Source organism: Bombus affinis, chromosome 1, assembly GCF_024516045.1.
Source record: "Bombus affinis isolate iyBomAffi1 chromosome 1, iyBomAffi1.2, whole genome shotgun sequence".
Classification (NCBI taxonomy): domain Eukaryota; kingdom Metazoa; phylum Arthropoda; class Insecta; order Hymenoptera; family Apidae; genus Bombus; species Bombus affinis.
Window position 1 is genome coordinate 16320873 of NC_066344.1, and position 14069 is coordinate 16334941.

At 31.9% G+C, this 14069-nt stretch overlaps 2 protein-coding genes across 7 annotated transcripts in view; one reads left to right on the forward strand and one right to left on the reverse strand.

The window, feature by feature from the left end:
• Nucleotides 1–270: 270 nt before the first annotated feature.
• On the forward strand, nucleotides 271–9379 carry LOC126918298 (lysine-specific demethylase 4C-like). 4 transcript variants are annotated; one of them, XM_050726014.1, is made up of 8 exons: nucleotides 271–413; nucleotides 1164–4906; nucleotides 4977–5159; nucleotides 5512–5811; nucleotides 6143–6334; nucleotides 6413–6526; nucleotides 6637–6729; nucleotides 6921–9379. In XM_050726014.1, exons 2-8 carry the CDS (start codon nucleotides 1184–1186, stop codon nucleotides 7017–7019), a joined length of 4704 nt encoding a protein of 1567 aa, XP_050581971.1. In that variant the 5' UTR covers nucleotides 271–413; nucleotides 1164–1183; the 3' UTR covers nucleotides 7020–9379. The 4 variants fall into 4 exon arrangements, with proteins under 4 accessions (XP_050581971.1, XP_050581979.1, XP_050581986.1 ...); XM_050726022.1 differs by having other exon boundaries at nucleotides 282–413; nucleotides 1167–4906; XM_050726029.1 differs by having other exon boundaries at nucleotides 285–388.
• Nucleotides 9380–10460: 1081 nt separating this feature from the next.
• The window catches only part of LOC126918335 (ATP-binding cassette sub-family G member 1), a 35580-nt gene continuing 31971 nt past the window's right edge, over nucleotides 10461–14069 (reverse strand). For 2 of the 3 annotated variants that reach the window (XM_050726124.1, XM_050726114.1), the window contains 2 exons: nucleotides 11552–11808; nucleotides 10461–11064 (listed from right to left, as the gene is read on the reverse strand). In XM_050726124.1, coding sequence (XP_050582081.1) covers nucleotides 10726–11064; nucleotides 11552–11808 — 596 coding nt within the window. In that variant the 3' untranslated portion in view covers nucleotides 10461–10725. Of the gene's footprint in view, nucleotides 11065–11551; nucleotides 11809–13919; nucleotides 14007–14069 lie in introns of those variants that run through there. The other variant, XM_050726134.1, reaches the window with a different exon arrangement.

Here is a 14069-nt window from a genome sequence, read left to right on the forward strand (position 1 = left end):
AAACATTAATAAAGCAATATGTTTTAATGAGATATTTCGTTTTCATTATCTCAAAGTATAATACATTTATTAATTTCCAACATTTATAACCCTGTCATTTATATATATAATTTAAAAACATCCACAAAAAGAATAAATATATCGTTTTGAATGTATTTAATACAAAATTTATTTGAAAATTTCGATAAAGCTTTACGTACGTGACAAAATGCAAAAATTCAAATTTCCCGCTTGGCGCGCATGCGCTGTTGTTCTAGCGTCCCAAACTAATAGAACAGTGAATGCCATCTTTATTAGTCGTATGAGACGCGCGGGGCACGACGGTTGATGTGTCAAGTAGTGAAATCCACCACGATATTTGGATGAACATGGTGTTTATACAGAAAAGGTGATTTTTAACGTCCAATTTTAATGTAAGTAACACATCATACTTAACAACGCTGTGAAGAAATCGTACAACCTAGAAACACGTTGATTTGTGTCGGTCAATATACATATCTGCCAACACGAGATTTCGTGAACACAGCTATCCTTAGGTGAAAATCCCTTTTTAAAAATCAAACATATGATACAAATCATTAACGTAAATTAGTTTTTGGTGCTTAATGATGTATCAATCCATTTCCTGAAAACTAACAGAAAGTCGTAGAGAAGTTATTTTAAGAAGAATTTCTTGACAATAGATACCATCCATTTTGTTTATGCATCTCCGGCACGTATCGTCTCAAAAATATAGTACTATGTTTTTTACTTCCCGTTTTTGAATGTTGTTGTTTGCGAAAACATCAATGAACAGAAAAGATTCGTAATATTTTTCCCGTACTTGTAGTACTATGTTAGTTTGTTTTGTAAATGTTTGTTTATTGTTAAATAGCCGGAACGTACGTTCCGAAACTGTGTTTTGGTTTTATGTTTATATGTCATGATTCTTACAATTTTATTTATACAATACATTTATAATTCAGGCTTTTGCAAATTTCTGAATGAATTATTTGGAAGATTACATCATATATTTTGTTTATAGTAATACATATTTATGAGTGGCCATAATATATTCGTATGTTTTATTTTAATATTTAATACCAATATAAAAGTTTTAATTGAATCAACTAATTCGAAAAATGTCATAAAATATAAAAGATTCACATTTTTTTCCTTTTCAGCAGGATAAATTGAGGAAAAAATGGTTAGCAATATCTCACGGGGAACTCCCCGTATCCAGGTCTTTAGACCCACTTATGAAGAGTTCAAAGATTTTACCAAGTATGTGGAATACATGGAAAGTAAAGGAGCTCACAAGGCTGGCTTGGCGAAAGTAATTCCTCCAGTTGAGTGGATCCCAAGAAAAAGAGGCTATAACTTGGATGATATGGATCTCACAATTCCTGCACCAATTTGTCAGGTTGTAACTGGCAAACAAGGTCTTTATCAGCAAATTAACATACAGAAGAAATCAATGACTGTTAAAGAATATAGGAAATTGGCTAACTCTGAACGGTATAATACTCCTCGTCACTTTGATTACGAAGACTTAGAGAGGAAGTACTGGAAGAATATAACATATGTTGCACCGATATATGGGGCAGATGTATCTGGCTCGTTAACTGATCCAGATGTGAAAGAGTGGAATATTAATCATTTGGGAACAATACTTGATTATGTGAATAAAGATTATGGTATATCTATCGATGGTGTTAATACAGCATACTTGTATTTTGGGATGTGGAAAACTACGTTTGCCTGGCATACAGAGGATATGGATTTGTATTCAATAAATTATTTACATTTTGGAGCTCCAAAAACGTGGTATGCTATACCACCAGAACACGGCAGACGATTAGAGAGACTAGCTAGTTTTTACTTCCCATCAAGTTATCAAAGTTGTCGGGCTTTTCTGCGTCATAAAATGTCTCTCATTTCTCCCCAAATATTGAAACAACATTCTATTCCATACAATAAAATAACACAAGAAGCTGGAGAAATTATGATCACTTTCCCTTATGGATACCATGCGGGTTTCAATCATGGATTCAACTGCGCTGAATCCACAAATTTCGCTGCACCACGATGGGTAGAATATGGTAAAAGGGCTATACAATGTACCTGTAGTACAGATATGGTTAAGATATCTATGGACACATTCGTGAGACGTTTTCAACCAGAAAGATATGAATTATGGTTACGTGGAGAAGATATAGGTCCTCATCCTGAAGATCCTAAACAAACAGCCGCGCCTATGCCTTCTCAAATGGATCTTTTATGTAGTAATAGTAGCAATGGACAATTACCACAAAGTTACTTGAACGCTGCTCCAAAAAATAAACGACACACTATACATAAAAAGAAGAATATAATGGCAACAAATCCGGATGTTGACATGGAAGAATTAGTAAACCGTTCTGATATTCCACCAGATGTTAAGAAAGTGTTACAAGATTTAGAATTAGAAGAAGCATATGATCAACCAGATGAACAACAGCTGGAAGTTTTAGAAGATATATGGCTGAAAGCAGGAGAAATGGATGTTGATGAGGCTTCTGTATACGATGACGGTTACAATCGTAAAAAGAGTAGGAAAAGGAAGAAAAAGAACGCAGATAAAAATAAATCAAAGTCCAAGAAAGATTACAATAAAAGTATTACTGACGAAGTTACAGTAAAGACTGAAATAAAAGAGGAAGTAGACGAAAGCTATAACTTCTTGCCTTCTGCGGAGCAAAGTGCTCAATTAGAAAGCGACGTAGTTCCAGGCAGTTCTAACGTCATTATAACAAGTGACAATATCGTTGGAAGCATAAAAATAGAAGAAGAATCTGACTTTTCAGGAGCTGAAAAACCAGTGAAGAAGAAGAGAAAACATTCTAAGTATGGAGAGCCAAAGAAGATTAAATCAAAGAACATAAATAAAACTAAACGTAAAAGTTTGAATGTGTCTATATTCGATACCAACGAGCCTTTGGATGTATCTGACGCCGACGTACAACGGAAACTTATGGCTATGCCAAGTCTTAATTTACACAAATCTTCAACAGTTAATAAAGAAACCAGTAACCATATATCAGGAACGACGACTTTTGCTGATAACGATACTAATATGAGTCCCATCAAAGAGAAGAATGTTATAAATATTACAAATAGCGGTCAAGTTGCAATTCCAACATATAGAGATACAAAAGAAACAGAGATTTTGGAAAATGATATGGAACAGCAAGTAAATTTGTATGCGAAGAGTACAAAGAAAGATAGCATAGTTACAATAAAGCCATCATTTTCTAAGCAAATTCCATTGAAGAATATTTCTTTGGATCAAGTGAAAGCTGCTAACAAAATTGACAAAGCTGTGGAATCTGAATTCATCAGTGGGGATACTCAAATCACTATGCAAGAAACAAAACCTGGCATTTACACAAGCTGCAAAAGTGTAGGAACGATTATAAGTGAAAGGTCGATACTTAATTACCCAAAAAAAGACATCATAAAAGCTCCTAGGTTGAGTGTGCTGAAATCAGCATATAATATACCAGCGACCGAAGTATCTCCAAAGGTTAGCTCTGAGAAATCTATTAGAGCAGAGAGCGATACTCATGTACCACCCAAAAGCATAGTAATTTCACCAAAGAGTTGGCCTATCGCTAAATTACAAGAACCTAAACTCTCGGGACCAAGCATAATGTTTTTAAACACTAATTTCCCTAAGCCACCGATTTTACAGAGGGAAACATCTCAAGAAGTAGGGAACGGAACGAAACGCGTGCAAGTTTCAAAATCTGTAACTCCATGCGCCATTCAGATACCACGATTGGAAGGTATTTTTACTAAAAATACAATTTTGGCACAGCCATTAGGAAAAAGATCTTCTACGGATACATCGAAGATGATAGCAACCAAATTCTGGCAACCGTCAACTAGTAATAAAAGCGTGTTCTTCTTGAAGGATATAAGAGACGACAAGCAAGTTCATTCAACAGTTACGAACGCAGAAATACCTGAAGTCTCTGTTTCGTCTTCCCCGCTAAATTTATCGGGCAACAATACATTCTTTTTGACCACAACTTCAAAATGCACAAACATTGCATTAAATTCTCAGCCTTCGATGATGATCGATTTTAACAAAAAATATTTGCAGACTTCTACTTCCGTTCCAAGTACGGCTAGTTCCTTCGTGAAGATTATACCAAAATCGCAAGATCAGTTATTTATAAAAAAGCCAATTAATCAAAAGGAAGAAATCTGTAACAAGATTTTTAAGAGCGCAGGTACGATCGTTAGCAATGTAAAAACCGTATCGACGCAAGTGGACAGTTCATTGGAAGTTATTGGCAAAAATATAAATATCACGACATTAGATACTGGTACACAGTACACTACAAATCATTCCAGCACGGATTTACAAGATTCTCAAAAATCGATTACTGTTTCACCTTCGCAACAGGAGGAACAATTTTCAAACGTGAAGGTAGCTGATGATCAACTGCAACCTCAGAATATAGAAAAGAGTTTAGAGAGTAGCAATGCACTACCATTGAAACAGTTAACGAGTTCGAGACGGAAATTAAAAGAAAAATTAAAGAAATCAACCACTAGGAAAAAAGAATCCACAGAGATGAAAATGGTTGCAGCAACGTCGAATTTGGAGGAGTCAAATATAGTCACGTGCTCTGTGGATCAATCACCTTTGGTGTCTCATCGTGTATCAATGGTACCAGGACATATATCGGACATGTTGTATCCTACTGTTCCAAATAATGATTTACTAAAAGCATTCAATGATTATTGGAGTGCTCAAATATCTCACTGTGCCATTTGCGCACCGTTTACCTCAAGTTGTAATGGACATGGCAGGTTAATGCCACCAGACTGGAAATATTGTAAGCCCACCGTTTTACCAGAAAGTTCACCGATATGGGTAAGTAGAGTTTCTCTTCATTTGACAATACAAATATCCAGAAGAAATATTATTGAAACGTTTTTTTTAGGTATCTGCGAATATATTCGTTGCCAATTCAAAAGAACAAATCGTTGAACCAGAAAATGATAAGATTTTACGTTGTAGAGAGTGTCATGTCACGGTTCATGCCTCCTGTTATGGAATCACTGTATTACCTACAGATCTACGAAATTGGGCTTGTGATAAGTGCAAGGCTGGTAAAACACAGGTGGTGCGTATCTGTGGAATTTCCATTCTGTATAGATAGACTATGGTTGCAGTCAACGATTTTTAATTAGTGTTCCATGCGATGTTCATAGGAATGCCACGAATTTTTAAAACATGCAATGCCTAACTATTTAGCTAGAATCACTGATCTCATTTTCCTTAGATTGTCGAATAAAAAACTGACCCGAAACAATAGCTGTCCGGCATGAATGCTCTGTCTTCAATCCGCAAATATATACCGCAAAATTTTAGTAATTAATTTACGTATGATAAAAAATGTTGAAAATCGCTGGGGATAACCATAGTCTTGTTTCTGTTCTTAACAAACTTTCTAATTACTTTTCACCGTTACGTAGATGTGTTGTTTGTGTCCTATGCGGGGAGGAGCTCTTAAGCGAACCAGCGATGGTAATTGGGCACACATACTATGTGCTCTTTTATTACCTGGAGTTACTTTTAAGGATGCTATAAATAAGGACCCCATTAACGTATTGACCATCAAACCAGATAATGTTAAACAACAGTGTTGCTATTGTGGACAGAAGGATGGCGCATGTCTTAAATGTAGTCACTGTAGCAATCTGTTTCATCCGTCTTGTGGTCTCGTCTCTGGCGCTACGTTTACGATTCCCGTATACAATTCACCTGAACTTCAGGTATATACATCACAGAGGATAAGGGTGTAGTATATATAATATATAAACAATATACAGTAGAACTATATTTATCTGAATTTGTTAGGGGACAAACAATTTATATAATTAGAGTTCATATAATACGAGTTCGTCAATTTTCCTCACGATCTATAATTTTTCGTTTACATAATAGGAACTCACGTTCACATAAGTAAATTCAACTACCAAAAGTTCAGTTAATCGGTCATTACATAAAATAGATAATCGTTCCAATAGAGTTCTACTAGTATATATGTGTAAAAATCAAATATATGTTAAACTATGTTGAAATTATAATGGGAGTTATGTATAGGTAACGTGTGACGGACATGACGATGGAAAAGAAAAAATACCACCGCTTCGACAGGGGGAAACTGTTTGGGCAAAGCATCGAAATACGCGATATTATAAAGCCAAAGTAGATTCCATACATGATACTTTATTTTACATGGTGACATTCAATGATGACAGCTTCAGCGATGATTTATATCCATCAGATATTATGGTAAGTTCTTATTGTACATTCTAATTTCATTTTCTATATGAATTTTATCTTAAAGTGGAATTTTATTCTTCTTTACAGAATTATGATCCTGGAAATCCACCGCAACAAGGAGCTGAAGTTGTTGTGAAGTGGACAGATGGTAACTTGTACAATGGTATTTTCGAAGGTACAAATCACCGGATCATGTATACTGTAAGTAACTCATAATTCTAAAAAAAGTATCCTAATATTAATTTTTATTAGTAGCACTTTTAATTCTTATTATTATATGATATTATTAACGTTTTTAATTGAAATTTTAGGTAATTTTTGAAGATGGTTCCCAACTTCCATTGAAGCGAAATGACATATACAGCTTACAGGAAGATATGCCAAAAAGAGTTCGGTCACGTTTGGTGAGTTTAGTGACAAACTAATTTATTCCGCCGTGAATACTTTGATAGGATTTTTAGAAATAGGATTCTTTTTTTATACGATTCACCTGACTTTTTTTTTATTTCTGTCGTGTTATGTTTTATCTATAATTTTATTCCTTTATCACAAACTTATGTTGACTTTTTATTGTTTCGATTGATTTTTATTGAAGTCTGTTGCGACCGAAATGAAGCACCGGTATCATCTGTATGGCACGGAGGATGAATCGGAGGCGCAAAGAAAGGTGAAACAGTCGAAACATTGTGATTAGAACGAAAAATTATATACGATTCGTTGTAAATAATCGATAGAGACAAATCAATTTATTGTACATACCATATACGAAACAATTGTACCTAATCATTTGGTCTTTTCTAAACGTATACGTTATTAAGAACAGACCAAATTTGATAAATTTTTACTTTTCTTCATTTTCGTCTCATTATCTCATTTCTCTTCGTTTTATTCTTTCTTTCTATTTCGTTTCGTCGTTTTTTTTTAATGTCTCCCTTATTTTTAAGTATGTCATCGTTTATTGATTGGATTCGTTGTAATGAAGATTAGTAAATTCTGCTTCAATATTGTCGAATGAAAAAGAAATACAATATTGATGTTACAATATCTCTTCGACAAAAGAAGGGAATTAAGGAAATCACAGTGTTACAAATTACGCGTCCTTCTGACGCGTTTCATTCATTCATGGCTATAATTAAAGCAGCTTCGTTTTTAACTATTTATCGCGTAACTAGTATAACTAACTAGTAACGAACTAATACAAATTCAGAATTTGTTACGCATAATGAAAAAAAAGCGTAGTGTTTTTCTTGTTCTCTTGTATTTACACGCAGTTAGAATAATTTATTGCATTCGACAGATTATTAAAGACAGGATGATGTCATTCAGCGAATTCTTGAGGATCAAAGAAGAAATAGTAAATTTTATGCTATGTACTTCTGTATATATTTGCAGATTATGAATAAGAATGAAAAGTTTTTAAGCGACGAGTCTCGTATAAAATCTCGTAATTGAAAAAAAATTTTTTACTTTGTTTTATGGATGGAAGTAATCGAAAATTGAATATTTCAAAGATTTTCATTGCATATATCTTGGTAAAGATCATGTTAAATTGTAATGCGTCACTAAATGCGTGTGTAGAACTGTATGTAAAAGCGTTCATTATAATAAACCACTGTTACAAGGGTTCAGTAGTTATTTATGAATATATGTTTAATGTATAGTTTCTTTTGTACTTTGTCATGTCATATTTATTCTGTAAAATTTTTATAAATAACGAATATGTATGGTATGATATATAAATTATCATACTGTAAAATATAACAAATTACTCCTAAAAATTCAGTGTGCGATGTATTTTCTTAAAATACAATTTTTACATTAGATGTTTACGAATACATAATCCTTGATAAATTCACGTTATAAAAATTAATAATGTATTTCTGTTGGTTACAGAAATTTTTAACGAATTAAAAATATAACTAAAAATTTTTTAAATTGTTCTGTGACGACTATTGATCCCTTTAACGTGGCAAGTTATGTTAATTATCTTTTTTATTTTAGAAGAGTATCATTAATAAAACACAGTACTTGATTGTGTGTGTTCATTATAAGATTGTTCAATAAACATTTATAACACGGAAGAGTGTATTATCGCCATGAAAATCTATTCTTATTTTTTATTCACGTTAAAAGCATGGTATCAATACTCTTGCACCGTTTTAGTATGGTTTCTTATTACAGTATATTTTTTTCATGTTTTTCTTGTATGTTTTGTTTGATTGTATCATGTTCTTGATATAGTGAACACTACACACAACAGTAATCATAATATATATCTGTATTTATATTTGTAGAAGAAATTTGTTATGGAGTTGTTGGTATTCATATGATCTCTTGAAATTCGTTTCCTGTAGATTTCATTAACTCTGAAAACAAAGATATGTGTGTGCGCGCGCTTGTGAGATGAGGTATAGTTTTATCTTAAACTTATGTAATTTATGCGAAAGGAAATTATCACTTTTCCCCTGATCACTTTATGATATCAATTAAGATAGATTAGGGGAAATGTATTAGTGTTTTATCTGTATATGATATTAATGAAAGAAAAAAAATTAATAATGTATCCGAGTATAGAAACAGATTGGATACACAACATAAAATAAAAATTAAATATATAAAATAGCCCTTTTTCTTTCTACATCACTATTAGTTTTTCTTTTTAATATAAAAAAAGATGCAAGTTTTGATTGTAACATTTTCTTTAATTCTGTTTATCTCCACTTGCTATCAAGAAAAGTACAGACATTTTTTTGTTGTAATGTAATTGTAAATAAGTAAGATAAGTATTATTATAGAAGTTAATGAATAATAGACAGAACCTATTCATAAACATTTTTATTTCTTATTGTATAATATCATATATAAATTAATAACTTATCCTTCCGCAAGTAAAGATATTTATACAAATAATAAATACAATATAGGAGTGTTGAAATAGTGAAAAATATAATTGAAACTTCCGATTTCAATATTGATACAGATCAAATATTTTGTAATAGGAATATATTTTTCAATAAACATCTAAAATTGTCACGGTTCATTCTTACGAATTAATTCTAGATTTTTAATTTACATAAAATTACATTTACACACTGCTATTTATGTAAAATTATGGAAATGTCTAACAAATATATCACAGAGAATAGTTAGATCTGTTATAATAAAAATAGAAAAAAAGACGTGACGTTTTCTGAGGAATTAATCCAACAATTTTTCTAGTCTGCTATAAGCAAAATAAGCACAGGATAACTTTTTAAAATCATCGCCTACTGACTGGAAAATGATATAAACAATGCCCTGATCTTAATATTATAATTTCTATAATATCATATACTTTTAGTATAACCAAGTGCTTAATTTGTTCCAATATCACTTCCAATGTTTCAAATTGATAACTTGCTCGATTCTCGATTAATTTTTCAAATTAATCGTATCGTGAACAGTGCAATAATTACACCTAACATAGATCGTCGATTTTATTTTTAATCGTAGCATATAAGTGGTATATTGAATGATTTAATATACTATCATCAATAGATCTCGAGTTTTTATGCAAATTTATATTTTTATGAATACAAGAAATAGAATCTATATAATTTATTTCATCTACTGAAGATTACGATGAGTACTTTATTTTAAATATTTATGTATTTTTGTATATTATGTATATATTCCGTATCTTTAAGTTCTGTATGAACGCATAAAAATCTGCAATCTAATTATCAATACCATTAGACTCATTATCAATAACATTGTAATATATGAAAACGTGATAAAAAAATAGAATTTTTTCTTAGCTATTGTGTGCATCCTACATTACATTTATGTAACTCTTAAAGGTATTCGAGACTACAGTACATTTTAAAGCTTTCGTGACTCATTTCTTACGAAAGTCTCTGATATAAGAGATCCGATAAAAAAGACGTACAATAAGGTAATAATCCCGGCAATCACGGAATAACGTGATAATTATTGAATAACGTGTAGCGATACATCTAGAAACTCTACTTGCTAATAGTACGTACGATTAAGTTCATAGATTGCTATCGACAACTAATCCATAATTTTTACACGTTTTCAAATGTTAAGATTTCAACAAAATTTTTCTATAATTCATAAGTACAGTGCAAAAGAATTTACTTTATAAACATTTAATAGATAATTTCCATAGTTCTTTGTAGAAATACATTTCAGAACTTTCGTTCATTCAACAGATGTCTTTCATAAAATTTCTCTATGAAGAAAAGTCTTGTTCTTGGTACAAAAAATTCAACGTTTTTCGATCCGTTCCTACAAGGTCCTGGAGGAACTTTTTCAGCGCTATCTTCTATGGTAAAGGAGATCGCATATAATTGGCTGATAACGATATTGAATTATCAAAGATAGAAAATAAGTAGTTCTTATCTTCTGTTAAGCTTGCACCAAAGAGCACTGGCAGTTAATAAATGCATTAAGACGCCAATACCAATAATTAAAATGAGATTGTTCGCGACGCTTATGTTGACTATCTCCATTTCTTTAAGGAATTGTGTTGGTTTCTTATAATGACAATAGAAGTCGTCACATTTCAAGTCCATCCGATCGAAACCGTAGACAGTGTGTAACAGGCTGTGGAAACTAGCACGAAAGTATGATATATGAAACATCCACCGGAACATCTGGGGCGTATCCATGTAACGAATACAGAACCCGAATACGGAAAATAACACTGCAATTATGGGTCCTGCGAATACCGCGATCTAGGAACAGAAAAAGATTGAATATTAAAATTCTCTTTTTAGAAAGAATACCTCTTATATCTTTTACTTTGGTTTTCAAAAATATTGAGAAATCTGTATAATAAAATGATGCATAAGCTATCAATAAAGATTTCCTTCTCTCTTAATATTTATCCAATATTTCACTTTTCAATATTTCAGGATATTATTGTGAAGATTAATATTGCGTAACGAATTAATCAAACTCAATACATCGTAAGTTTTAGGAATTATATTTTAACAAGCTTTGAAAAATCGATAGTCTAGATCCTGTGCATCTATGTTCGCATAATGTCCATATATTGCATAAGAAAAAGAGAGCCTTTTATTCCTCATGAATTATTTATGTGTAATGTAGTTCCAAACAAAAGACAAAAACATTAGCAAAATCAATTAAATATTTTAGAACATCTTATATGGCTATTGTCATATTATTAAAATATTTCATATGGCTATTATAATAACACACCTTCACTGGCGTGGTCGCGCCAATAAAAAATCCCCACGCTTGAGCTGTTAAACTAGCGGCTATGCTGACAACCATGAAAGAAATTATGCGAGGAGTCTCTATGGGTTGTCCTGTTAACCAGTAACTCACAGTCAAATAGGTCGCTGCACAGGCTGCTTGGAACGGTATTTCGACGAGCAATAGACTGATATAGTACGGTGCTAGCCCATACCACCGATTAAAGTGTTCCCTGCTGAGTATCCGCATTTCTTGTGGAACTAAAAGTAATTCAAACACTATAAATTCATATCATATTTTGAATACAAATTGAAATTATAATTACTTTGATTATATTTTTTACAAACGCAATTAAAAAAATTGGATCTATGCAGAAATTTATTTCACATCCTAGATATTATAACGAGTATTCTAGTTTGAGTAATTTTGTACATTATGTACATGTTATGAGGTTATATTTTTATGTATGATACTTGTTATGATTATTCTAAATTGAATTAGTCTCTAATCAAGATTGGAACAAAATAGTCTTTGAACTTCAAAATTCAAATCAGAGAGCAATTTATTTTGATGCTTTTATTGCATCGTTTTTGGATATTTTTTTTATCGTTATAGAGATTATTTTCATTTTCAGATATTGTAGTTTAGATCAAATCTACCTTGAAACGCTTTCTAAAAAGAAAAGGCAAAGGAAAAATAAACAAAGAAGAAGGAAGCATATAAATTGATTAGACTAGGGCAATGGCAACCATTTATGGTTACAATTCAAATAACCAAGAAGATAAAGTATATGTTGGTAAAACAGGAATGTCGACACGACCGGGTAACGTCAACAAGCAAAAAATATACATATAGCGGATAGGAGTGAATGGCCACTAGAGGTACTGTTAACTCTCCTATGCGTTACGACTTGCGACTTAGCCTAAGATATGATCGTACACCATGCTTCCTTGACCTACATTTCCCATCACTGATGGCGCAAAATTATAGCAATGTAAAGGAAAGATCAAACCGTGAAAACTGGACTGCGCTATTCCTTCTTCTTCGTTACTATGTAACTTCCTTTTAATAATTATTTAACCCTTTGCACTCCGAATTTTATTTCAATTTCGTTACCAGCAGCTCCCAACGCTTTTAAGTGTTTTATTTGAAATTTACTTTAACTAAAAAATAGAACAATTTAAATAAATAAAGGAAGAAACAAATTCACTTAAATAGCAGTTTTATTTACATTATTGTCGTATTTTGTAATTTTTAAGCGTATGATCTTGAAACAATTTCCAGGATGCAATCCTACTTTTCTTTCACACGTTTCGCAAAAAAAAGGTGGGACTGAAAGAATGTCGAGTGGGACTCAACAAAGGCCCCTCCCCTCCCAGTCCATCCTCTCCCACCCCCGCCCTAATAGGCTAGCGAACTGTCCTGTTTTTGCGTCCAGGCTTTCAGGACATAAATTAAAATATCGTACATAAGCACCGCGCAACAGCGGCTTAAATTTAAGTTACAATAATAATCTTAAAAAAAAAAAAAAAAAAAAAAAAAAAATGTAATAATGCATGGCTACGTCGTACCGTCGCGTATCGGTACTTTTGCCTGTACCACCCTACAATTAGAATCCAGTTTATTCTGGAAAAAAAATCATGTAAAAAAAAAATATGTAAAAAACTTGGAATTAATAAACAAAGATTAAAAAAAAAAAGGGACTCAACAAAGGAGCTCCTGAGATAAAAACTAATGTCGAGTCACATTCGACATAGGAGCGCAAAGGGTTAACATTATTATATTATCTAGTAATCTAATAATATATTTAACAGTAATTAAATTATACTCTCTCCTTCATAACTGAAATGTTAATAGACAATCCTTAATAAATAGCTGAGTTAAATATAATTTTTAAATTCTCCAAAAAGTCATAGTTAATATTAGGAAAAAGTTGAGCAATTTCAGAATTTGGTTCCTCTAAATATTTCAGTTAATGAGGAAGGTGAAGTTCCAATTTTATAAAGTTCGGTTATACATACTATACTAATCTTCCAAGAGAAAAACGTTAAAACAAGTTAAATTTTTTATGATGTCGACGTTCATAAAGTACATCGCCTAACTGTTAAATATGCAAAGAACAAATTTAAAAAAAACCTGTTATATGGAAATGGAATTACAGGTAATTTGAGAAAAAAGAAAGAAACAAAGTACTTAATATATACAAATTAGTATAGATATTGATCATTGATTTTAAAAAAAGAAATACAGAGAAACAGCTCTTGAGAGAGAGAGATTGGTAAGTAGTTTAGGGGAGAAAGTTTCCTAGTTCTTAATCCCACTAATGTATTATACATATATATGTATACATCTTAGTGTATCATATACTTACCTAATATAAATTTTATAAGTAAAATGTTCATATGCAAATTCATATGTTTATGCACAACTGAAGAAATTTGACTTTAGGACCTGAAACCTAGGCTTTATTTCAGTAAAAAGAATGAAACACTTAAAGCTTCTCTGTCAAATTTAAGATTTT

Bases quoted from the DNA above. Each gene is read 5' to 3' on its own strand.
- LOC126918298 (XM_050726014.1), top strand. From the start codon at position 1,184: ATGGTTAGCAATATCTCACGGGGAACTCCCCGTATCCAGGTCTTTAGA. The intron at 5,160-5,511 runs GTGCGTATCTGT...ACCGTTACGTAG, and splicing joins AGGCTGGTAAAACACAGGTG to ATGTGTTGTTTGTGTCCTAT. The intron at 5,812-6,142 runs GTATATACATCA...AGTTATGTATAG, and splicing joins ACAATTCACCTGAACTTCAG to GTAACGTGTGACGGACATGA.